The following is a 27,239-nucleotide window of genomic DNA, read 5'->3' on the forward strand; positions in this document are numbered from 1 at the left end:
ATTAAGGCTTTTATACTGTTTCTTGATTTCAGTGGGTCCGCAAATGTGGTGTTACATACTACTTACCTATGTATACATTACGATATCACCTACCTGAAAATCCAGCTGCTGCCATATACCATCCTGGTTGCATCCTACAGCCGGATGATCTTACATTCAGAAGAGCTCCTGAAAGCTACTAATACATCTCTAGCAATGATTCATTTTTCACTGAGGCAGTGACATCCTAATCTATGGACCAGATGGAGTGGGGCCTTGGGCAATTGTAATCAAAGAGCAACAGCCACAGTTTGGAGAAAAGAGGGATTCCCAGTTGGTTTCCTATTAAATGCTTCTGTTTTCATTTTGTTTTGACTCAATTGTGTGCATCACCATGGCCCACTGAACACATCTGGCCGACATCTTAGATCGCACACCCAGCACATTACTGTGTTTGCTCAGAGTTTCACTTCTCCCAAAGTCAGTGGCGATGCTCTGTGACGACAAGTTGTTTTATCCTTGTCCTTAGGTGGAGTTGGGGGAGCGACAGAATCAGTCGCAGGCAAAGGCGGGCTGAGAAAATCCATCACTGTAATGACGAGGCACTCCTCCCATTCCTCTTCACCAGCTAAATATCTTTGCCTCTGTAGAAGCTAGAAGATTAATTGACTTGGATTCTGGAGCACAAAATGTGGCCACTTAGGAGAAGCATAATCCTGCTGAGTTACTATAAATTGGTCTGGATCAGTCCCTGCTGAAAGATACATCCCACATCTAATGCTCACAATGACCTTTGCTTATGAATTGTTACTGGCTGTTTCATTGGTCTGTGAAATAAAGGTCTTAATGTTTTCAGGTGTTGATGAATATATAATTGTACTTTGATTATTTTTTTTAAATTAGTAAAATTAGAATAAAATCTGATAGTCTGCTTTTTCATCATCTCCCAGCTTTCAACTATTTCAAAGGTCATCTTTTTACTCTTCCCATCAGAGAAACTTGCTGGAATTACAGATTCTGTCATATACACTGTTTCCTTAGGTTTTGGAAGACATTTGAGAGTTCCTCCAAACATGTTTTCTGTATACACTCTGCAGCATTTTCAGCAAACGTATTTCAACAGGCTCTGCGGCTAATTCAGTTTTTGGACAGTTTTACATTGCATTTATCTTCCAGAAAGTTACTAAGTGATATGGCTTTACAAATCGTTGGCTTTATTCTTGTGTTATTAATCGATGTGCTAATTATGACACAGGCATTGCTTTTGCATTCTGTGTAGTTTCTTTCGCTGCATACAGCGTAGTTTCTTTGAATTCGTATTGCATTGTGATCTGGTGTCAGTTCAAAGGCTGGCCTTTCTTTTTGTGCTGTTTAGATGTTCTTCATTCTTTTTAAGGTTCTATGATAAGATGATGTTAAGGGCAGCGTAAGACTCTGTGACTTAACTAGGCTCAAGTAGAACAGCCTTGTATTTTACATTAAATGAAAGCGGTTTGAGCCAGTTACCAACCACTACCTGTTAGCCGTGCTCTCCGAATGCTCCAGCATTACTGACTCCATTTATACGACATGTTTTCTTGCTTTCCCTTTCTAAGAACAGATGGGAAAAGTAATTTAAGTACTGAATACCATAAGGTACCTGGAGTAAAGTAAATTAGGGAAACACCATGAGTGAAAAAATGAAGCAGTTAAACCGCTAACAGGAGATTTACAGTTAAGAATTAACAGAGAAGATAAGCTTTGCCAAGAGACAGAAACCACTTGGTGCAGAGTGAATCTTGCCGGGGATGGACAGGGCTCTGGTGTTACAGGTACGTGGAGAATCCCAAGTCATTGAAAAGAGGAGACTCGAGACGCCAAGCATGTAAAAGAGTTTATGGATTTATACACACTGTAGCAGGTGACATAAATTGGAATAATGTCCACTGCGCGGTGAAAGATGCAAGGAGTACTAGGGATTACATTGCTTTACAAAAACATGTGAATAACAACAGAAGGAATATACAGGATGGGTAAAGAAAACAAAGACGGTACCACTTGCTTAGATGAAAATTAGCAAAAATGAACAATGCAGCAGTCAAAGATGAAATGACTGGAAGTAAATAGGATATTTCTGGTTTAACTGTTATACAGAAGCAAATGCGTTGCCAGAAATATTTTAGCAGACGCTTGTCGGAGAGTCACACATAGCAGAAAGTAAATATGGAAAACAGAATGGACGGTGATAAGCTTATTAAGCACAAAGAAGTATGTGAACAAAACTTAAAAAATAAATGGGAAGTATATTGGAAAAGGCATAATTCGTAATAGTGACCCAGGAAAGATCTCAGCTGAATACAGTGCAGACCTGGAAGAGTCTCCCTCCCTTGGCCTCATGCTACCACCTCCTCCCTGCAATTCTTGTCTTTAGGAAAGTTACCCTTAAATCAGAGCCAAAGAGGGGATGTTAGCAGGGACATTGGCCAGCAGATGACAGAACAGGTACCGTCACACTCTTTTTTTGTAGGGACAAAGCATAGTATCTTCCAGTGCCAGAACCGCCAGGGCAAAACTAAGCAAACAAAGCAGAAAATTCTAGATAATGCAAACAATGTATGAATAAATGGCATTAACAGAAAAAGTCAAATGAGTAGATCATGGGTGAGATGGCAGAGGAGAGTTTGTCCACACAGATGAGGAAAATGTGTAAAGATTCATGGGGAAGGTTGGTAACATGGAGACATTTGCCCCTAATCTAACTGCTCGCGGCAACCACCTGGAGCACTGTTGTGTGGTGGCGTTTAATGGATGTGCAATGTCAGTATTAATACAGAGTCTGAGGAACTGAAGGGGTTGATTAGGGGACTCTATTCCAACGGTTCACAGCACAAGAGTGAAGTCATGCACTTCTTTCTCCAAGGACACACTTAGTGGTGCTGCAAAGCTACGCTCAAAGCTGCAAAACAATGGCTTCTGTGCCGCCGATGCTAATGAAATGTGATATCGGCACGCGCTAGTAGATAAATAGATTTTGGCTTTAATTCACAGAAAACAGTGTTTGCTGAAATTGGCCATGTCACACGCACTGAGATCATCAAACCGGTTGCTCCCGGGAATTACTGTTTGCAGTTAAATGCACAGCTGGCGGGCATTTTGGGGGGCCCAGACCCACTCCCTGTGTGCAAATGCAGTAGGTGCAGCTTAGAATTAGATTTCCTGCATAATGATCTGACGTGGGAAAACAACCAATCAAATATCCAAACTTTTGTCCAACTTTGAACAAAAGATGAACTGTGATCGCCAGAGATATAGCTGAGAGACTATAGAGAAAATAAATAATGTTATTAGCAGAATGGCTATTAAAAATTGTGTAGAAACTGTCATTAGTTAGGATCAAAATGGATGTGTGAAGGTCCTTCAGGGACTGAAAAATCTAAACAAAGAGCCAGGAAAATATTCCACAGACGATTAGAGGCACGGAGAAAGCTGGTAAAACTCCCCGTATATGCTGAAAATGCACGTGACATAGATGGTTCATTTGGATGATGGAGGGCAAGCTGGAGAGCTGTGTATCTGCTTGTGTGTATGTATGCTAGTTACCATCACTTGCTGAAAACACGAGCAGCTGTGAATTCACTGAAGATTGTCACCTCCAGCACACTATCAGTTACGTGATCATCTCCAAACCCAAGAAAGGAAGAAGGAAAGGGGTGATGCATCTGTTGTTTCATCCAGGAGAGGTGAGCAGCCGCAGGATCTGTGGGTTCATGGCTACTGCTTTGTCCCAAGCCAGCACTGCAGATCCAAGCAGCAGCAGCAGGTTCCTTGCACTAATGCTGATCCTGAAATGTCACTAAGCATCGATTTAGAAAGGAAGACATCATCTTAAGACTATGGCCAAGCTTTGATGGCCTGTCACCGCTGTGCTGTCAGGCTTTTCTTGCTGTTACACATGGATGATGGGAGATGAACAAGATGTAAGGCAGAGCTCTTGAAAGCCAGGCCGCTTTCTGAAAACACAGTTTGATTGCTTGGACATGTCAAAACCTCACAGTTCACGACCCAGTGTATTTACGGGAGCCCCACTGCCAGTAAAACTGGCAGCGGGACCCCCATAAATATGTTGAGTCATCTCAGATGTGGGTGCTGAGTCCCACCTCCACCACTGCATGCTGGGCTGTGGGGCACCACAGCTGTTTGCCCACTCGCACCCTGGGCAAGGCTTTGTCCCACAGCCTCACAAGGGGATGGGAGAGCCTGGACCAAGCATCAGTCACCAGGTATTTCAGCGTAATGAAATGTGTACCCTGGTAATTTGGCAATAATTGTACCTTAGGTTAATAGCCATTGATATCTTCCCTCACCAAGTTTATTTACTCCATGACATAGTCACTGTGTCTTAAACAGAAATCACCCTCAAGGTATCATCTAATTATCTTCTCCTCATTCTGCAAATCTGTTTTGTATTACCAACAGTCTTATTACTACAACTGCAACATTCATTAAGCAAACAGAGGACAATAAAAATATATACAATAATAGCAATTAAATTAAGTTTAAATCTCACAATGAGTGATGGGTAATTCTGGAGCAGAACTATGAGATTGTTCTCATAGATTTTTGCCCATTATTTTCTAGCTCTGGAAATTCCTGTTTCATTTACAGGGTTCTTTTCTAAAGTCTGGCCATTTTACGTGACCCAGTTACCACAAAATGGCACATTCGGGACCAGAGATGGTCACGGAGTCCAGCCCTTGTGAGCGGGGAGATCTCTCAGCAGAGACAACATTGCTGGATTCCCGTGGCAAACACCAGTCCCTGCACAGGCCAGCCTGGGGGGCTGCCGGAGCCACGGTGAAGCTGAACTCTGTGACAATGATCCAGCATCTCTTGGGTACATCAGATGCTTCCAGGTGAGATACTGGATGGTCTGGCATGAGACTAGGAAGCCATCACTTTCTTCTTGGCTCCTGATGTTGCACTGGGCAAAGTAAAACCACAGAGGAGTTCTGGGCCATCCATGTTTAAAAGATCTGGGGCCTGATCCTCAGCTCGTGGAAGTAAATGGAAATACATTCATGAAGAGCAGACGGCGAGATTTTCAAGCTGTTGTTGCCTATCAGCTGTGCCAGGTTATATTTAGCTCTGTTACACCTGCACAGGGCCACTTGAACATGTATCAAAACAATTCCCGTCTCTAGCTTTGATCCATACTGTCTAGTCCAACAACAGATCATCATTTGTCTCACTGGTAAAATAACTGCTGACAAAAGTAAGGGTTTTTTTTTCAGCTGCAAATGCATGAAAATATATTTGGAACATTTTATGGGTACATTGCACACCTGATGGAAACATTTATGACTGCTTGCTCTCTGGGTATATCAAAAATAACCTCATCCAACTTCACTATTTTTATCAACTCCACTCTTACATTTAATGTTCATTCTGGCCTGGAAAATATTTTTTCTGAGTATCACAGATGAGTTTGTGACCTCTTTAGTATGCTCAGCCAAATAGCTAAAAAAGAAATCCACCCCTGAAGTAACGTAGGTCCCATTAAATCAATGAGGCGATGGTATGTTATGAGGAGATGGTATGTTATGAGGCGATGGTATGTTATGAGGAGATGGTATGTTATGTGCATGTGTGTATGTGCAAATTCCTGTGTGAGAGAGCGCCGAGGCAGAGAGAGGTGCCTGGTTTACTTTGGACTCAGGAGAGGTTACTGGGCTTTGCCTTTCTGTGCTGGCCCAGCCCAGCCCCTTTCGATTTTGTATTCCGCCAAATAATTGAAATCCCTTTTTATTTAATATGCAAGCTTGAATTTACCTCAGTAATTCAGTATTATTATTGCAAATATAATAGAAATATAGAGCTACCCAGTTACATTTATCAGGAAAGTGGGCAAAGGCACAACAAATAACATTTTTTTTAAAAGCTACAGAACTCTCCTAAGTCCATGAAGAAAGAATAAAATGAGAAGTCGGAGGATAACATCCCACCCCTGCTGGTATAACTGCCTGTAAATCCCTTGTCCTTTTCCCATGCGTGTTGTTGTCACCCTTCTGTAAGGGCTACACTTGCCTACAACTATTTTCCTGTGGAGAATACATCACAGATGACGTATGCAGCCAGTTTTAGGAGAAACGAGGGGAGTCCTAGGCCACAGGGGCTCCCACTACGCTGTTGGAAGTGACGCAAGTCTTCCAACGTATGAGGAGGAACAAGAGGTTGAGGTTTCCCCTCTGCCCAGCTCCCCCATAACTCACGTCCCGCGTTGCACATTGCCAGCATTTGTTCTGCTGCGATGCCGTCTGGGCTGAGTCAGGAGAAGCAAAAATGCAATCAACTTAAAAAAAACCCAACACCTGAGCTTATCTATGTGGTTAGGAGTTAGCCCAGGGCTCTGCCCGGCTGCAGGTCCCACTCAAGACTCCATTTTATCATCCTTCTGCACGGTGAGGGGGCACCCTTACTCTGACCAGGGCTGCTGAGGAGATGTTTCTTTTTCTGCGGGGAGTTTTTGATCTCCAGTGCCCTCACACTGCTTCATCGGGGCTCGCCAGGGAACAGCATTTGTAGGAGATCCCTTTCTAGGCCGCCCTCCTCGGGGCTGCAGGAGGAAGCAGGGGCAGAGCGACACCTCGCCAGCCCTCACTGTGGTTCGCAACTTTGGAAATGAACTGTGAGAAGACTGGAAATCAGTAACGTGGTTCCTCCTGGCCATTCTTTCATTGGGACAGAAGCTAAACAGCAGACCTCCGGAACAGGGTTTGCCCTCAACCTCCTCTGATCTCTGCAAGCAAAAAGGCAAGTGTTTTCCCAGCTGGCAGGCGTGAATGTGACAGCAAAGGAGAAACGAGAGAGGGAGGAGAACGAAGAGCTCCACACAGAGGTGACACCCTTGAGGGTAGATCTGGCTGGCTGAGACCTTGGCCTGCTTGCAACAGCGTGTGCTATTTGAGACTGGATGCAGGCAGCAGTGAGGCAGTAAAAGGCTTTTTATTTAAGGTGCTGACACTTCAGGAGAAAATGAGAAAAAGAGAGGTGCTAAAAGAAAAATACATTGCTTTTCATTCTTCTGTCCTCTCACTTCTTCCTTAAATTTTATGGGATGAACTCGCTCAATTTAAGTACTTGTCAGCAAAGGTCTGACAGGACAATCAAGAGCCATCCACGGTGCCGGCTGGGAAAACCGCCGGAGGCCAAGTGCTGGCAGCCACCTTGGCACTGCCGGGGGGCAGAGCACTGCTCCCCTCCACCTCCTGCCCTCTCTCCATGCAGTGAACCCGGTGCATGACCTCCCACACCCCCATTATCGAGTCCTGCGAGCCCTCAGGCCAGAGGAGCACACTCTGTGTTCAAGAATAGATGAGCATATTACTAATAAATGCGCGACTCGGATCCAGCTCTGCAGAGAAGTAGCAAGGCTGGTGAAAATTAATTTGTTGTTACTGGCAAAATGGCAAAAGGTGGCTCTGGGACTGTTTTATACAGACTGGGACTATGCCACCTGGCAACACTTGTAGCAGCAGTGCCTTAGTAGCCTTCACAATAAGCTTTTGTGGATGTTTACCTCTGTTCCTGCTTACTGGTGGGCAAAGGAAGGCAGGCAGGTGGGTTGCAAGGTCTTCTACAAGGCAGTTCAGCGTGGGGCTGTTCCAGCTACAGGAATCATAGAATCATAGAATCCCAGAATCTTCATGGTTGGAAAGGACCTTTGAGATCATCGAGTCCAACCAAACAACCTACAATCTCTGTCACTAGAGCATGCCCTGAAGCGCCACATCTAGACGTTTCTTAAACACCTCTAGGGATGGTGACTCAACCACCTCCCTGGGCAGGCTGTTCCAGGGCCTGACCACTCTTTCAGTAAAGTAATTCTTCCTAATATCTAATCTAAACCTCCCCTGCCACAACTTCAGATCATTTCCTCTGGTCCTGTCATTATTCACCTGGGAGAAGAGGCCAACACCCACCTCTCTCCAATCTCCTTTCAGGTAGCTGTAGAGGGCAATGAGGTCTCCCCTCAGCCTCCTCTTCTGCAAGCTAAACATGCCCAGCTCCCTCAGCCTCTCCTCATATGACCTGGTCTCCAGACCCCTCACCAGGCTGGTAGCTCTCCTCTGGACATGCTCCAGCACTTCAATGTCCCTCTTGTACAGAGGGACCCAGAACTGAACACAGTACTCGAGGTGAGGCATCACCAGTGCCGAGTACAGAGGCACCATCACTTCCCTGCTCCTGCTGGCCGCGCTATTCCTGATACAAACCAGGATGCTGTTGGCCTTCTTGGCCACCTGGGCACACTGCTGGCTCATGTTAAGCTGGCCGTCCACCAGCACCCCCAGGTCCTTTTCTGCCGGGCAGCTTTCCAGCCACTCTCCCCCAAGCCCGTAGCGTTGCTTGGGAGGAGGAAAGCCTGGCTGACTGCCCATCCTGAGACACAGCTTCCCTCAGGGCATCTTCCTGCCTCTGCGGATTGGTTTTAAGTTGCCAGGTTTAGCTTGGGAGCATTCAGATCCTGCCTCAGACAATGTGGATGTTTCCATATGATCCTCCCCTAGTGGGCTCCTCTTCAGGGCTCAGACCCAGAGCAAAGATCTCGACAACGGCAGAGCCTCTCAGCTGAAAGCATGAGCCGACGCGAGGCACCTTTGTCAGGAACGGCAATGACAGCTGCGACGGGCAAAGGTGTCACCCAGGACACAGAGCTGCTGCCACCTGCATCCACTGACTTGTTTGGGCCTCCCGGGAAACCGTGCATCTTCATGGAAAAAGCTGAACTATGAACATAATATTTTTAGCCTGGTTTCCTAAGGAAATGAAGATTCTGTCACTTCATGTCTGCCCATCTGTCCCCATCAACCTTTGAATCTGCTGGCTACTTGCAAATGAGTTTGATGGAGCATTAGAAGTCTCAAGAATATTTAGATTAATTGAGAAAATCGGTAGCTGGGGAGAGACAAGAAGTGCAAGGTAATGGATGAATCTCCATCTGACAGAAGGGAAGGAAGGGAGGACTCAGCAGTTGCCCGTTCTGTTTGAAAGCTCCTTATAAAGCTCAGCACATGGTATTTTTTGCTGCAAACATGGTGGGTAGAGAAATTCCCAAAGGGAACGAGCTAGGTTAAATGAAGCGGAAACTGCAGCCTGTCAGAGACGCCCCAAATGTGAAACTGAAAAGTCGAGGCTTTGTTCAATTCACAGAGCAACTTGCTTGCCTCTCAGCCTCCTTTCCTCTGACAGGTTTGCAGGAAGCTTGTAAGAAAACATAACAGAAAGGGAGGAAATCTGCCTTGCCGTGAAGATGGATGTTCGGTTTTGTTTCGTGTTTTACCTAACAAGTTGAGGGTGCCCATGTGTCTGCATGTGTTCATGCCTGTGTCTGCTCACTTAAAGTTTATTTAGCCATCAGAAGGCATCGAAGTACTAAGCAGCTTTCTGTGCATGGTGGTTTCAAATGTGTATGGCCAACTCCAAGTGCCTACTGTTGCTATGAAGGCTTCGCCTGGCATTTTATTCCCTTCTCTCACCCTTTGGCTGCCTCTGCTTTTCCAAATCTCATGCTCCTTATGGCAGGGTTTATTTCTCCCTTTATGTTCCTGGCATGCATTTTGAGTATTGCTGTGAGTACAGTTAGGAAAAGCCAAAGCAATATCCCTGGTGCCTCCAGCTCTCCTGTTTAATACCTCCCGAAATACCCACCACCACCTTTGACAGAAAGGGCTGTCTCCAGGGGGTTGAGTGGGGGGAGGTGATGGCCCAAAGCTTGGTCTCTGTGACCTCTCTCCAACTCTATCTGCTGGCAGTACAGCCCTCACGCTGCTGGGCATGCCCTTGGGCCACCAGCTCATTTCCTGGTAAAGCGCTGAGCTCTGTCAGAGGGCTTTGCTGTCACGGCCAACGCGGGCTTCACTCTGAGCAGCCAGCTCCAGGTGAGGTCCTCGCTGCTGGTGACGGACACTTTGAATTTTGGAACTGAGAAGACCAAGGCTTTATCTGAGGATGGGAAGAAATGGCAGGGAATTAAGCAGTCAAAGGGAAAGTGCAGTTTCTTATAAAGAAGCGGTCGGCGGTCAGCCTTTGCAAGTCAACGGCAGATGCAGGGTAGCAGAGAGAGGGTGGTTGAGGCACGCTGGGGACCCTGGGGCAAGCACGGGCCCTGCGCAGTGAGCTCTGGGGTGGCAGCAGCCTCTGCCGCTCCTGGCTGGGGACAGGCTGACTGCTCAGTTTGGCGTGGGTTAGCAGGCTGATAAAATCATAGCTGAGCTGGCGTAGTTCTTCCACTTCTGTCTGATGCAAATGAACAAGACCACACTCCCCCTGAGCAGGGAGGGAGCGAAAATTTTAGTAAATGTAGCTTGTTAGGTGGTCTGGTTTTGGTCTCTGCAGGAAAAGAGCTCAGCCGTGACTCTTTAGAGGGCCCCTGGGGAAGAGCCCGATAATGTAATGGAATAATGAGTGTCGAGCTATGAAAGCATTTCATTACCAGCATCCTCACCCCATGCAGCCCCAGTCCGCTGCAGTTATCATGTGCTGCTGACAAGAAAGGTCACCGTGAGATTATCCTGCCTCTGAAACAGAGCGGCTGCTCTGTTTTTTCAGTGAGAGGGTCCTCGCTTCTGTGTGGGCTCAAAGCATTAGCAGATACCCCAAAGCAAAGGGAAAGCTGCGCTTTGGGGTGCTGCTCAGGGACAGAGCAAGGGATTTCACTGCTCTGAAGAACTGGAGTTGTTGCCCCCGTCCCTCCTTTCGACCTGCTGAGGCCCCACTACGTTGCAGAGGAAACCAACGAGTAGATTTCTCTCTCCTAAACCTAATTCTCAAAATATTTGCTACTTCCCTTCCTAAGTCAGTAGTTACTTCCCTTCACGACCAGGTGGAGTCTTGAATAGACAGAGGTATCTTTGAAGGTGACGGCACTAATTCGAAGCGGGAGTTGAACCATGAGAGATGAACGCTTCTGCTACACTTCCGTGAGCTGCCGAGCGTGGGTGCCCGGCGTGGCGGGGAGGCAGAGTCCGTGTAAGGCAGCCTCAGCCCTTGCCTTCCCGACTGAGACAGCCTAACACGGGCACCGCAAGCCCCTTGCTCCACCATGGGCGGCTTGTGTGATACTGGGTTATTTAAATCCCTCTGTTCTCTGTTTCCTCTGTGGTGAACTACCGTTAACGAGTCCTCCCTTCTCTTGCTCGCTGTCTGCTTTGTCTAGCTGGATTGCAGGCTCCTGCGCGGTGCTGTGGTGCTGCCTGGTGTGTCCCCTTGTGCCAGAGAGCAGGACCCCAAGAAGTGAGCAGCACCCCGCAAAGCAGCATGGAGCCGGCAGCAGCAGGGCTGAGTGGCCCAGGCACCGCAGGAACCCAGGGCACTGTGGGATTAAAACTCAGCCCTCGGGTGGCTAAGTTTTGTTTTACGCACAAATCTTTCCCGAAGTCAGACCAATCTCTGTGCAGTGCAGGCCCTTCCACGGTGGCATCTCTAGCTCAACCTTCAAGGAACAGCCGGCTCCCTTGGTTCACGTTCTTCTTCCCCCTTCCCTGTACAAGCGCTGAGCGGCTGAGCCCTCTGCCCTGCGTCCGTGCTCCCAGGGCTTTCTCTGCCGTCGCCGCCATGAGAGAGGGCACCTGCTTTCTCCCCCGCCACAGAGCGAGCTCTGCAGACTTCCATTTTTAGCACCGATGAATCACGTTGCCTCTGCTGGTGGCAGAGAGCAAAGACCTGAGCAGCCCCTGCCACCAGCATTTGCTGCTAACCAGAGAGGTTTCACTAAGCAGATGTGGATGGCTGGGTGGGCGGCAGTGCCTGGCAGCATGGGCAGGAGTAGGCAAGAAGAGACTTTTAATTGAAAAGGTTTTAATCCCTCATGGTGCCGAACATGCCACTGTACAACCTTTGCTCCCTTCACCTGCCCTGGGGAGGTTGCCAGCTTCTCTACCCCCCGGCCAGGTCTTTCCCCCTCCTGTTCTCTGCTTCGCTCCACAGACTTTATGTGCGGGAGCAGGTGGGTCACAAACACTGGTAATGCAAGCGATTGCACTCAAAATGTGGCAAAACCAGGCACATCCTCCGAATTCTGAGGGTCTCACCAAGATTTCTCACTTACTTGGACATTAGTGACAGGGAAGAGTTCCAGGAATTTATGGTAGTATTGATGAGGTTTTTGACGGAGAATTCCCTTTTATGCTCCTCTATTCAGACCCTTCATTTAGCTCCTTACTGCAGTTGGTATTTTAGACAGCACATCCTTGGGGGCAGGAAGGACTCCATCCTGAGCAGGAGATTGTTTTTTGTCACTACAACCCCAAGTCTCTTGCTGAAAAACATTCAGCTCAGGAAGAACCATCAGGTAGAAAAATGTGCCACCTGGCAGGAAGTTTTAGGTGCCTCCTTATATTTGACGGCGAGATCTTGATAGGCACAACTGCTAAATCAGGTAAAAACAGCCAACACAGACAATTTTAATATTTAACACCATACCCAACAAAATTTAAAAACAACTTGCCTGCGTTTTCTGTAATAGTTTAGTTCTAGGTTAATTAATTTAAAACTCATTAATTAAACAATTAAAAACTTGTGGTTTTCTCTGTGATCTACTCTTTCAGTTTTCCTTTGCTAGGACAGCTGAAAGCACTTTTGTCCGTTCCTCTTAATTTCTTTTTATACATCTGGGGTAGTTTTTGTACCTTTACATTCGTTACGAATACTCTGATCTTTGGGTGTTCAACCTGGGGCACCCGCAGCCCAACTCTAGTTGCCCACTCGAAGCTGTGTAGCGAATGTCTGTCTGATTCGTTGTTGTTGGCCTGAGGATACAAGTGCAGTGAGGAAGCACTAATAGCAGCGCCGCATCGCGCCTGCCTTTGCAGCTGAGCACCGAAAACTCAAATGACTGTATTTCATATTCCGTTCTGTTTGTTTGTTTACTGGGGCAGGGTGAGGGCTAAACTACTGCGGTGTCTCTATACGTTTTAATCACGTCGTGGACTTCTACGAATTAAGTGGCTCCAAAAGGGATTAACGGTGTTAGAGTATATGCAGTTCCCAAGGCTCCAGCAGGAATCAATCCCTCCTACGACAGGCAGAAGAAACTCCTCATGAATAGTCAGGTTGAGATACTGGTTGTGTTTGTAATGTTTTGTACAGTGTTTCTGAACAGAAGCCATCTAATCATTATTAGTAGTGTTTTTTAAAGAGTGTTTTGAATACCCCGTAGCTCAGAGGCTGCCCGCCTTCCAGTTCTGCCCTTTGTCCTTCATCCTTCAGATGGGGATGGGGGTGGTGAGAGGTGTCCAGCCCCGCTCCTGACGCAAGCAGACACAGCCGCTTAAAACACACAACATGATTTTTTTTTATTTGTTTAATCAGTTTACATTCCACAATTGACAGTTTACTTATTTATTTTTTAATTTTCCATGAACAAGTTGTTTAGTTAGTTACCAGACAAGATTTTAATCGATGGAAATACAGTATTCTGTGCCAAACTGGATAAAACAAAAAAAAAAAATCAAAACAGAAGGAAAATTGTAAGATGTAGCCAGTTTGTCGGCAAAGTCCTGTGATGCTTTCTGCCACTTTTGTCTTTCCAAATGACAGGGGTTTGTTCATTCTCCCTGTTAGATCCCTGATCTCAACCCTGCCACTGAAATGATCCTTCAGGACCACGGTCCTGCAAACACCGACGCACCTCCATAAACACCCGTGTGTCTGCAGATTAGCACCTTGGAGTAACGGAACAAGAAGTTTGGGTCTGTTTCACATTTAAACGACTTCTGTTCACCTCTTCTGCAACAGATTACAGGAAGAAATGGAAAGTACAACGCACTTGATGGATAAGATGTCGCTTTACTTCAGAAATTAGCCACCGCGCTCACATCTTACCAGCGCGACCTAACGCCACAGTCAGTTGTTGGTGATGTGTTGTTAGCACCGACGGCCACAAGGAGCCACTTTGCCTCTTGCAGCAGCACAGAAGTCAGAACCTCGCAGGACGTGTCACCCTCGATTACATCTGACAACGGGATGGTACTACCCAAAACTCATTAAACTCTGCCTGGATTGGCTAAAAAGTGCTCCACTGGGTTGAGCGGCTGCATACACAGTCCAGATATCCTTGACAATGCCCGAAACATAATCAGAAATGGACACATTTTTGGATTTTCAAAATATGCTAAACGTTAATATATTTTAAAGTAATTCCCAATCTAGCAAAGCAATTAGGCATGTGCCTAGCTTTAAGCATGGCAATAGCATCATTAATGGGACGTTCATGCTTGAAATTAGGCAAGTGCTTATGTGCTTTGTGGGATCAAAGCATCGTAGCAGTGCTCTGATGGAGTCAGGATCCTGAGTGTCCTAATCCTGGCTTTCACATTTACAACCACTGCAGATTCGGATAAACCAGCTACGGTCTGGATTTTCAAAAGGGTGGAAAACACAAGGCTCCACCTGCAGCTAGTCGAAGTTGCAAGGGGGCATCAAACCACTAAACATCAGGTCTTTTTCCCGGCTTTTGGCTTCCTGTCTCTAAAATGGCTGTAATACCTACCTGCCTCAGACAGGTCTGATGTGACTCATACTTGTAAAATTTTCTGAAGAGAAAACGTGCCAGATAAATGCAGTGTATCAATGCATTTCTCTGAACATGCCTGAGTATTGTGGCATTCTAGGTCTTTTCTAATGCAGCTTTGATACGTGTTGTGCTGCACTTAGAGGAAACATAAACATCTGGCCAAGATGCATCTGCATGACAAATGTCTTGTACCAGTCATATTATTTTACTTGGGAATGTCCTAGAAAAATGCTGACATACTTCAATTCGCAAGCATTTAAGTGAATTATTATCCAAAGCCTTCCAAAGTGTCAATTAGAAACAGTGGCGATTGCAACTTTTGTCATCACCAGAAGATGGTTATGGGAGTTTTTTAATTTCTTCTGAGCAAAAAGATGCTTTTTCTTAAGGAAAAAAGGACCAATGAGGGAGTTAAGGAAGGTGAACCCTCCAAAAACTTTTGGCCAGTGTGGTAGCTTGTGGCTAGGGCGAACATTACTTGTGGCAGAAGAAATCCTAAAGAGCAGATATCTGCATGAGATGCACCTACTGTGGATGGAGGAGAGTCCGGTGAGCCTGATTTATCACTGACCGTTGTGCAAAAACACTAGTGCCTTCACACAGGCGGGTTTTGCCATGCCTGCACGAATTTGCCATAGGAGTGTGTGATGGCACAAGACAGCGACGAGTCAGACCCACAGCTCTGAACTGGCCGAGTGGCTCATGAGCAGCACCGTGGGAGCTCAGCAAAGACCTGATGCTTCAGGTCTGTGATGTGAGACAGCCACGGGTACCGCACCCATCCTCCTGCCTACCCCCTCGGATCGCCCCGGCGCCCAGGCGTCGCTGCTGTCCCACGGGAGGCTGTGCGTTCCCTCCCTGCTGCAGGGTCACAGGAGTGGTTATGGCTTTCATTAGGAGGAGAGACAGGGTTTTTTAAGAGAAAGTGGAAAATTATCCAAGAAGATAATATGGGGATGAGGGGTCAGGCAGGCCCCTCTTGGTAAGCTACACCCTCGGCAAAGTGAGTCCAGCAGGTTGGAGATGCAGGGCTGTTGTAAGGAATGGGAAAGTAAGATAAACTGGGATGGAGTCGCCCTTTAGAGCCTCCTCCCACGTGATGTTGCACATTGACTTTATCACCTTTTAAATGGAGGTTTCCTTTGACAGTACAACTCTGAAAACTCTGCAAAACCCTCCTGAGACATAGCGAGTCAACAGCTAAAAGAGTGACCTTTAAGAGTCCCACATCCCAGGACCGTCCCTATCCCTCTCACAGAGAGGGATGGCAGAAGGGCAATGATGAGAATTTAGGAATATTCTGAAAAGTCTTGCAGAAAATGGTGCTGCATCCTTAAATTTGATTTATTCTCAAGCTCCTCCTCATTTCCAGAGTTCACTCTTAAAGCCTTTATTTCTTTTTCACAGACATCTCAAATAACAAAAGTCACATATGCAAGAGTTGGTATGGAATGGGATTTAGAAAAAACACCTTTACAGGACGCATCTCTATATTGTCACACAGAGGGAGGAAAAGGATGAGAGGGAGAGAGAGATACATATCTGACTCCTCAAAAAAGGAAAGGGAGAAGAGGAGAGGAATGTCAGGATGAAACAGTATGGCTTGGTCAAGGTGGTACCATGCTGAAAAATAACTTTTGATCCCTGGAACTCAGCTTTATCTTTCACTTTCTAGCTAAAGTATTTCCCTAGGTACTGGTACACAGTATTGAATCTTTACTTCACAGGTCCCCGCAGGCCAGCTGAAGTCCCTCTTGCCATAACCTTCACAGTATTTTCAAAACTAAAGTTGTTCTGAGAGATGGGTAAAGAATTGTCAAGTCACTGACTTAAATTTAGCTGTAGAAATAAACAGTAGTGACCATACATTGGCACACCATCCAAAGTTCACTCAGCCCTGGAGTTTCCAGAAATCAGGTTAATTGTCCCACTCCTCTGACTGTGTTTGTTTTGTTCAGGTAAAATATGGGAATATACAAGAGCTCCAAAGTTCTTATACTGGGTTATATTGCTGGTCCTTCCAGACAGACTTGCTACGCAAATTTTGGCTCTGAGATACTCTCACCATCAGATGGAGACGTATGTTCAGCCTTGTCAGAGCAGCTTTCTGAATAATCCAGTCACACTTCATTCTCTTATTGAGTCCCCAGTTTAGTTTTTCTGAGGACAACGATAATCCCAACAATAAGGAATGAAATTGCAGTCTCTTTAATCTCCATGTAAGCTGTTTGTAAAGCAGTTATTAACATTGAAAAAAAACCAGGAAACTACCCAAACTGTACCTTGGAGGGAAATTTTCTGATTATCACTGCCAGCTAGATGACCTTTTTCGCGCCGGTTTGGGGACAGAGTGAGAAAGTAACCTTTGAACAGCTTAGATATTCAAACTTTTAGGATGTAAATTCACTCTCTGAACTGCTTCAGCAACAACGAGGACTGACAGAGAAAGGTGAAGAGTTCAAAACAAAGATCTCTGACCGCCAGCACCGGGACCACCCAGTAGTCTGTGCCCAGAGACCACCACCAGGAACTCACCTCAAATGTAATTTCTAGGGGTTGGGGCAAGCCCTATCCTTTGCAGACATTTTGCAGTTAGGGAGGGGAAGGCTGCTGTGAACATCTCCTTTTGCTCCAACAGTCTTCCACAATTAACACGTGCGTTTTGCATGGTGAGCCAGGCCATGCACCTGAAGCACACGGCACAACTGATCTCCATACGGATGCTCTTCTCCATTAGGTCCCTGATTCATCTCACCAGGATTTAAGATCTTTTAAGATCTTGGGACCACCCAAGATAGGTGAGTTGTCACCCTATGGAGTGAGAGGGAGATCCTAAAGCTGACTTAGATGTCAGTTTTACTGGTTCACCATCTAGAAGCAACTGTCTTTTCATTAACTATACAAGAAACCAAGGGAGACAAGCCCATTAACATAAGGAGCTCGGTTAAGTGCTTAAGGTTAATGGGGATGAATTCAGGTTCAAAAAATCCAGGCCTTTGTGTAGCTTGACTTCACCCACAGAGGTGCCCCTCAAACCTAGTGCAGAAGAACAGCATCTGTACAAAGAGCTTCTTAATAAAAGATAAGTGAGTCTACTGAGAGTGCTAACGTGGAACAGAAATTCCGCCAAGGCTTTTTCAGTCCGTGTCTTTTCCTTAGAAAAGCCCTTGAGACCCAGTCCTGTAACTGGGTATACGTGTGTGGGTGTGCGTGCTGCTGATTTTAGTGTGGTACCCCTCCTCGACTGGCGCAATGGCAGAATGAGGATTTTCCTGGGAAACAATGATTTTTAACTTGTTTTGATTTAAATCTGAGATACATGAGGATTGTGAAAAAGAAACAGTCCTTTGCCTGAAATTCTGTACATCAACCTCAGGTTATTTCAGGCAATCATGAAGCTATGGACATTTTTCATAAATTTACAAATATATATACATATATATACATATATACATGTACATGTGTGTCAGCCTATGGGCTAGCTTTACCCTGCGTTATTCCAGCCACACACAAGTATAATGGTTGTTTTTTACAAAAAGAGATTGGCATAAAGTTGGAGTGACTTAGCAGTGACTGTTCCTGTGTCTATGCAAAAGATCCTTAAGTGGGCTGACATGTAAGTCATATAAACAGGACCCAGTCTTACAGTTGTTAATGAAGCAAATTTCCCATTGATTCCAAAGACCTGTAATCAAAGGGAATTTTATTTGAGAAAGTATGGAAAGTTCAAGCCCATGTTAGGTACAGTTTACAGCTTTGAAAGTTGTAATATCTGTCATACTAGGCCTCAAAATGCTTTAAAATAAGTGAAGTTGCTGCAGAAGAATATCTTCAAAAGTCCCCAAATATGCTTTTCTGCGTAAGTAGGGGAAAATTTGTCCTGCAAAAGATCAAACAACAAATACATGAATATAAACATTCTAAGTGATGGAAATTGCTGAGTAAAAATAGTAACAGTTTAAATTAGATGTCTGTGATTGTTGTGGGTGCCCAGGAGTTATAAATAATTCAGTACACTCTAACTGAATAGTCTAAGGCTGCACTTTTATTTTATTGTTCTGATTACTTGAACCTTTTTCTTATGATCTATACTGTTAATGAATAACCCTTCATAAAAAAATGCAGCCTTATGCTCTGCAGTCAGATGAAAACTATGCTCGAGCTAAAATGTCACAAGAGCTTAAGCAAATTAGGAGCATATATGTTTTTCTTTTTAAAATCATGCAGACACCAAAGGCATTTAGTGTTTTCCTCCTATTCACCATCTAAAGAGGAACTGGATGCTGAGGCTCTTTTTTGTAGCTGGCCCCAGGAGGCTGAGCCGTATCTGATTCACGCTCCTTGGTGTCTACATCACTGAAACTGGGGCAAAACCCGCAGGTCACGCAGCTTTTTGAAGACTTGACTCTTTATCTCATCTGCCGCAGAATTGCTGTCGCTGTTTGGGTATTTCTGACCAGCTGGCAAAAATAACAAGGCCACTTGAAAGGAACTGCCTTTACAGAGATACTCCTGTGCCCCGCTGCCACAGATAGGGCTCAGAGCCATGGGGATGTGAAGCTCCCTGCTTTGCCGAGAGGCATCAACCGTGGTCTTGGTGCTGCCAACAGCCCGCACAAGCCCTCTGCAGAGGATAGAAATAGGTGTCCTGCCATGGCATTGCCTCTCGGCACAGTGGGATTTTTACACTAGGGGATCATAAACTCTTTTGATTTAGAGGTGATATGGTGCAATTTTTTTCTCTTGTGACTATGGCCATCTGCGTTGAGACGCCCCTTGCAACAGAGGGCTGCAAGAACCAGTCTTGTGAACACCAAGGCTGTCCTTCTGATGGGACCTCAGGTTTTTCCCCTTAGCTTTTTGCACTCAGAAAGTGACACGTGTACGTATCGCACATGAGTGGTTAGTACCAAGGCCTGTGCCACTAGAAGGTAGGAAGGACTTGCGGACACAACTGCATTTTTGGAGGTAGAATGGCTAGCTCAGGACTGTCTGGATCAGAAGGAGGTCTGTAGAAACCCTGTATTGAAGAGCACTGATGGTCAGCCCTGGAAAGTCTTGCTGCAGTGTTTCAGGATGTTTCTGCCCTGAGCTGCTCCCTGCCTCCCTTTTTGCTGGACGTATCTGCCCAAAGGCAAAACAGACAGAAAGAAACATGTTTTTGTGTCTCAGCTGCTTCCTTTCCCTGCATCTCTGGGATCAGAAGAACATCAGCAACTATTTCTTAAATATCTAAATACATTTTGGTGGTGAATACCCAATTCATCCCAGTTGTATTGTGTTTCCCCACGTCTCTTCAGCAGATAGTTTCCAAGTTGTGCACGCACAACCTAACACGGACGCCGATGGCATCTGAATTGCATTGCAACTCCTGAGTTAAGTACAAAAGAATAGAAAACAAACTATTATGCTGCATTTTGCCACGTATTTTCTCTCTCTATAGTACACATATTTACAGGTTACTAGCACCCACGTCATGTTGGGTATGCGTGTGTGTGTGTCTAAGGAAGGAGTGGAGTGAGGGTGTCCATGCGTATACACCCTATGCAAGAAAACTTCTGAAGGCGCTTTCCGCCACTCTGCGGGAGTGTCAATCAGTGACGGAAAAATATAAAAATGCAGTCCTGGAAGGGACTGACAATTCCTGCTGCTGATGCTGTGGGCAACGTTGGATTGTCCTCACGTTAACTCTATCAATGCCCGTCAATTCTGACCTATAGCAACTGCCGTTTGGTTTCCTTTTTTTCACTCCCCCACCTTCCCCTACAGATAACCTCTCTGAGCCTCAGTTATTTTCATTGCAAGTCTTCCCTGAGCAAGGAAGGACAACTGATTTGTGATTCTGGAGTGCTTTACTAGAGGTGACCAGCATTTCATTTCCCTCTTGCGGCCTATATTGAGGCAGTCAGTCGCCTAGCCTCTTTCTCCAAGTTAAATCCTAAACACGTGCAAGGCATACTGCAATTAAATCGACAGCATTGTATCAGGCTCCAGTTCTCCCGCTGATGTCAACAGGGAACTTATCAGACCCCCCTCACACCAGCAGTAGGTCATTTGTTTTAAAAAGTGTTGTAATGTCTAACTATGGCTCTGAAGAAGGCTGTAAGATTGGGTTATTAGTGGGGCAGACAGGATGGAAAACCTAAATCAGGGAGAAAAAAAGAAAAACATAACATTCGATGACCAAAGAGTAGATGTTGTGAGTGTGTAAGCACACATTTCATTTTCAGTGTTAGCCAGGACCAGCAGTAAAATTATTTTCTGAGGTACCTGATCCAAAACTCACTGGAGCCAAGTGGAAGCTTTCTATGGACTTCAACAGATTATGGAACAGATGCATTATATTTCTTGCTATTACTGGAAAGAGTGGGGCTATAAGTTTTGCGCTAAGCCCCGTTTTTATGAGTTTTTCAGCTCAGACTGGCAGACTCAAGAGCTTATGGATATGGCCTGGAGTTTGCAATCAAACCTCAGGCGTGTTTGAAACTCAGCTCCTGACCTTGGAAATTCACCCATTGCTAATCTTTACATGCCATTTGTGCTTCATGCACACTTTTTACTCTTTGTCTCTCAGCGGTGCCTGGCAATTGTTCAGAGCTGTCTCAGTTTTTCATCTTGAGTCCTCACTTGCTGGATAGATGAGCACAGCAGCATGGGCCATGAAAGAGTGCAAAACCTGGGGGCAAGGAAATGCAGCGTTGGTTTGTGTGAATGTGCCTGAGCACTCCTGTAGCCCTCCTAGGCCTATGTAGAGACACACAGAAGAAAGAGCCCGAATAATGTATGTCTTTATTTAAGCTATACTTGGTAACATATTATTTCCTCTCCATTTCACTGCTGGCAGTTAGCTTGGCACTCAAGAATTAAGGACAGATTATAGTGATTTTCTTCTGAGCTCTGCTTATCAGTGGGGCTTCAAGGATGAGCCTGATTCGGAGGCGCTGCATGGTAGGTAAATGGACAGCCATGGAGACACAGTCTTCCAGGAATGCTTGGGAACTTGAGATACACCCTGCTTATCAATCCTCTCTCTCACCGATGTTCTTTTATTCACTATCCAGTGAGCTGCACAGCTAACATGCCATAGCTAAAAGTGGTCCCAAATGACTCGCAGCTACAGGAAAGCCGAATACCTGCATGCTCCTGGGAGGATGAGGATCCGCTGTTTAGAGGACTCTGAGGGGTGGTTTTTTTTTTTCCTTTCATTTGTTACTGCAGCTGGAATAACATTTTAAAAAGTAACGGCAATTTTTCAAAAGCAGTATTTCAAAGAAATTGTTCTGGTCACTGGTGGTTTGTGATCCACTTGCGACTGTCCCTCGAGTAGAATGAAAGAAAAAAAATAACTGGAGGGACTGTAATATTTAGATCAGGGAAGATCAGTTGTGTGTTTGCAGAGAGGGAGAAGGGAGAGATGATATATACAGGTGGCCAATGTGAGTCAGGAATTTTAACACCAAACAGCTTTAGCTTGAAGAAGAAGGTGTTCTATACAGTACATAAGATACAGAGCACATGGACTCCTGCCATGTAGCCCCCTCATGTGTACAGTGCCCCCAGCAGGGATGGACAGCAGGACCCCCTGTAGGTAACTCGCTGCGGTCACAGGACAACTTCACTGTACAATAACTGAGGGTCCCTACACATAAAACCTCAGCCTGCAGATCGCAGTGGGTTGAGCCAGTTCATCCTGCGTCCCTAGGACTGGCATTTCATGACATCTGCGTTCATTGCAGTCAAGTTCCTCCGTGGTCTCTGGGGCATAGAGACGTGTTGTCTCAGCAGTGCAATATGAAAGGCCACGTGAGGGAGAGAGCCTGCCAGCTACAGGCCCCACGTTACCACCTCACGGAAAGGGAGACCAAACAACCGCTGGTACATCAGGCTAGGACAAGAGTGTCACTTTATCTACAAGGGTGGGATAGGAAAAGAAAAGCGGGGGCTGGACTCTGCAGGAAGCTGAACATCATCCAGGAAAACACATTCTTAACTTTAAGCATATGAATAGTCAACCAAAATTAAGGGGATTAGTCACATGCTCCCAGCAAACACATGCTTAGGCACTTCACCAGAGCAGATCTGAAGGATGAGGTCAAGCCCCTTAATGCCGGGATCACAGCTAACAGATTTCTAATTAACTACTCCTTCAACTTGAAAACCAGACGCTAGTCAAAAAGCTTGAATCTCTGTGCAGAAAAGATATTTCAAAGCATCCCAAAAATGCAGAAACTCAGACTAGATGGCAGTGTGCTTTGGCTCAGGACAGACAGAGACACTAACCATTGTAAATTTGGATCCGGATGTATTTTGAGTCAACCCTGCTCTAAAGATGAGTCTGAGCCAACAGAATGCGTGGTGGGGCTGTGAGCCCCCTTCAAGGGTATCAAAGCACATGGGGCTCGTCCTGGTTCTGCAAGTAACAGAGGAAAATTCACAATATCCCAAGGGGGGTTGCCTTTATTTGAGGCAAAGACAAGAGAACTGGTGTTTGGACAAATGGTCCCTTTGGGGATCCGGTTTGAGATTAAGGTTATAAGATCATTTACTGCTTCAGACACTTACTCCCTTAGTTTTTTAGATGTTTCATAGCCACACAGGCCTTACAGAGCCCATGCTATAGCACGTGGAACATCACAGAACTGGTCTAAAGGTCCAGGGTTAACACTTGTCTCTTGTAAATAAAAATAATCCTAACCCTCTTCCACCATCGCTACACACAGACAAACACACAGGCTCATACACAGCTTGTAAACCAACACTGTCAGAGAATAATTCATCAAGGCAGAACTATTTTCATGCCAGCCGCAGAAAGAAAGGAAAGCTTTGAGAACCCACAAAACAGCAAAATACTTTAAAGTTCTTTAAATCTTACCGCTATACCTCTTTCAAAACTGGATCTGCAAAAGAATACACCCTGTGGATTGTCACGGACCACACAAGACTGTACATCATCACAGGAGCTGTCATACTGCTTTCCATGCCACAGGACATGATGGTGGGCTCCAGCTAGACACCTCCGTGCCATTTTGTTTACCTGGCTCACTCCAGGTATCTGTGTTCACATGAAACACCTTCCCTATTGCGCTCAGCACTGCAGAGGAGGAAGGAAGTTTGCGTTCAACGCTGTTTTAATAAAACAATTACCATTTTTCTAAAGCATTAATCTCTTAATGAGAGATGGTTTTTCTCAAAATTTTTCATATTTTGAAAAAGTTCGTGAAATGTTTATAGGTCTCTCTTGGTTTTCAGTTATTGACTTTCTGCTTTTAGTTTTCATTTAGCTTTCCAAGAGCTGATTTTATTTTTAATTTCCTTCTTCACTCCAATAGTCATTCATCAGCCTCCTCACCTAGTAGGCACTTGCACAGTTAAACGGTTTCAAAGCTTTTCAAAACCACTCTATTTGAAAACCTTGCCAGAAAAAAAGCAATAAACCGATCTACTTAAAAAGGAGGTTTCTTCAAAAGGCATTTTCAACATGAATAAATAAATACATTCTCCAGTCAGATCTAATGGAGAATGAAATGACAAAACTTCAGTTGCCAGGGATGGCACTTCAATGGCAACACACTGGCTTGGCAGCTGGCGTTGGCATGTTTGGGGAATTTGTAGACCAGAGAAAGTAAAAGCTAGGTAGTTGAGAAAGAATGAAAGCAACTCAAATCTACCCTACTCCAAAACACCCTCCAGAAACGTCCTTTCTTTGGGCACTGTTAATAAAGCAACATCATCACATAAGGTGTAATGAGGAGGGGAAGTAGGGCTGGAAGGGGAATGGCTGGCTATGCAATTGTATTGCAGAAGAATTATTTGTTGGTTGGATTTTTTTTTAACCGAGCAAAATACTGTTCCTTGCCAGCTGTGTGAATGGCATGACCTGGAAATTAATGCCTTCATTTATGTGCAGTAGGCAGTTTCAACAGGTTGCCTCCTTCTCCTGGTGAGTTTTTGTAGATGCAGAGGATGACTTTTGTTGACTAATGAGGACTGACAGCATGCAGCCATCATGTAAGAAAGGATTGCTGGTACTATCCCTGAATTAAGAGCATGTTGGGTTGGGTTGAGTTGGTTTTCAGGAGGCCTTTTTTCTTTGCCCTGTCTCCCTTTGCCTGTATGTTTGTCAGTGGTACCCTCACTCCCGCATACGGCCATTCAGTCATCACCTCTTCAGACTCCCTTTGGTTACACCCTTGGCCCTTTCTCCCCACCTTCCCCTCAGCCACTGTTCCCCTAAAGGGCCCGCTGCCCTCACAGCCAAAATGCTTTGCTTCCCCTAAGGGCATTCACCCGCCTCTCCAGACTTAGCTGTTCCTTTAGCTCTTCTGGTACCTACCACCTGAATGATGGGAAAAGCAGAGTGAAGGAAAAAGGAGACAACGGGAAGAGGAGTAGCAGGAAAAAGAGAAAGACCAAAAAAAGAGAGAGTCCCATTTGCAGATTCACAATTACATTATACAACGCTTGAGCTCATGGGAAATGGGTCTCTTGTTTTCTGCATCTGACCCTTTCGCTTCCATCTGTACGCAGTTCTCCCAGCTGAAGAGTGGAGATGTCCAGTGAACCGGGGCAGTTTCCAAAGATGTGGGAAGGTCTTATTTGGCATACATGAACACAACAAGAGGCGTCTCTGACTTCTCCCTTACAAAAATCAGCTCCCCTTTTCTCCTCGGCAATGGCTTTTGCCCAGTTGTCTCAAACATCCAAAATGGAAACTTGATGAAATCCCACTCCAGTAAGTACCTGGGAAGAACAACTGCCAGGGCTCCCCCCACCTCCCTTCTTCCTGGTCAGTCTTCCCTTGGATCCACCATCCTGAACTCTCAGATGCTCCATGAAAACAAAAAACCATCCTGAAATCCACCAGAGGAGACACGCTGTCTCAGACCTGATGGGTTTCCTCACGCTTCTGCAGTTGCAGTGCCTCAGTTTTGGGCCACAAACACAGCATGGATGGTTTATTGGACAATCACATTGCAATGTTTTAAATTTTTCTTTTTCTTTAAAAAAAAAAAAGGAGGGAAGAAAAAGTTATACACACATGTATCACAGCATTTTCAAAAGGCCTTCTGCTGCATTTACGTTAGCAGTTCAGCCTCAGTTGTAAGCCTGGATGTAAGGCAGCTGGAAGATTAAAACTGCATTGTTGGAAAGTCCGCTGAGATGTCCTCATGGAGTTTTTTTTTGTTGTTTTCTGTTTTTATTTTGTTAGATCCTTTTGTTACTAGTATTATTATTTTCACTTGTTTGCTTCTTTCTAAAGTTTGGCAGGCAAAGAGAAAATGCTTTTCTGCTTTTCCCCACACGTTCTGTCCACTTTGTTTTCTATGTTTTAAGTAAAAAAAACCAAAAAAACCAAAAAAAAACCCCCAAACCAATGACAGGGCAGGCTTCTGTCATTTTGTTTTAAGAAAGAAAAAGAAAGTGTGTGGGTTTCTGATGGCCTTGAGGAGGTACGTTGTAGAGGTGGCTCAAATGCTTGAATTGTTCCTTTGCTTGCTGTTTGCATTCTCCCTTCTGGCTGCAATGGTCAGGCTTTTTGTCCCACCCACCCCATCCTCCATGTCTCGTACAGATTCTGATTCCAGATCCCCCCCATGGACCCCTTGTTCCCCTTCCCAAACGGCAGTAAGTAGGTGCAACTGTATGTTCATTTGACCTCTAAGGTATGATGCTGAAGTTAAGAGTTGGATGGAAGAGCCATGTGAGAGAAAAGCTTTCCCATCGTTGTGAGAAAGAACGAAGCAACACAGAGTCCAGTGGAGATGTGAGTGCCGTGTCGGACTCAGCTCTACCTTGGCACTGGCATTAATTTGAGTATATATATATATATAATTATATATACATATATATGCATGTATAGGTATACATAGACATATATATATATATATATATATATGTATGTGTGTGTGCATTTGTTTGCTATTTGTTTTAGCACACTGTCCCATTCTCAGGTCTAGATTTGGGGCAGTTGGTCCTGGGGACAGGTTGGACAGAAGGGGCCAGGGTGCAGAAGAAGCCAGAGATAAGAGTGAGGCCCAGGCCCCCCCACGCACAGAACATGGACCAGCCATAGCCATGGCTGATGTCGTCGGGAAGTCCGTACAGGTAGCGGGGGTAGCGGGAGAGCTCAAAGTTGATTCCAGCCACGCACGTGCACAGTGAAATGATGCAGAAGGTTCCTGGAGGAGAGGGGGAAGGGGAGGAGGAGGAGGAGAGAGGAAAAAAACAACGAGAAGTTAGAAGAGTGATAGACCCACCACCTCCCGAGCCGCCTGAGAAGAACTGGTGCAAGCAGTAAGGAAATACCTAAGGGAAGATGTTCATATAGAAAGTGGCTTACTCTGGCGGCTCCACAGGGAGTGAACCGAGTGCCAGCAGAGCCTTGCATATCGATCTGACACTGAACAGAGCTCTATGGAGAAACTTTAACAGGAACAGTTTTTTCATTAGGAGCACTCCCTTGGGGACCAGAATGCTTCACAAAACCACTGATTTTTCTGAAATTTTGCTTTAGACAAATACGGAGTGAATCATTATGTTTCAATATTTTAGGGGGGAAAACCCTTGAATTTTTTTGTTTAATTTCAATTTTTCAGTGATGGATCTTATAAAAGAAAGTATTAGAAAATACTTGATATGTTCTGGCTGTGTTGAAACATACATTTGAAATTACTTGGAGAGCTTTTTTTTCCAGACTTCTCTTATATAA

General features: G+C 45.3%; 1 protein-coding gene across 2 annotated transcripts in view; it reads right to left on the reverse strand.

Moving 5' to 3' along the window:
- Positions 1 to 13,285: 13,285 nt before the first annotated feature.
- Positions 13,286 to 27,239, reverse strand: part of TMEM178B (transmembrane protein 178B) — a 233,928-nt gene continuing 219,974 nt past the window's right edge. The window contains exons 4-5 of one of the 2 annotated variants that reach the window (XR_010069044.1): positions 24,864 to 26,709; positions 13,286 to 18,410 (exon numbers count right to left, since the gene is read on the reverse strand). Coding sequence is in view for 1 of the 2 variants with exons in the window: in XM_063319888.1 (XP_063175958.1) it covers positions 26,459 to 26,709 (251 nt within the window). In the remaining variant the exon portion in view is untranslated. Of the gene's footprint in view, positions 26,710 to 27,239 lie in introns of both variants that reach the window. The other variant, XM_063319888.1, reaches the window with a different exon arrangement.

This window comes from Chroicocephalus ridibundus, chromosome 1, assembly GCF_963924245.1.
Source record: "Chroicocephalus ridibundus chromosome 1, bChrRid1.1, whole genome shotgun sequence".
NCBI lineage: Eukaryota > Metazoa > Chordata > Aves > Charadriiformes > Laridae > Chroicocephalus > Chroicocephalus ridibundus.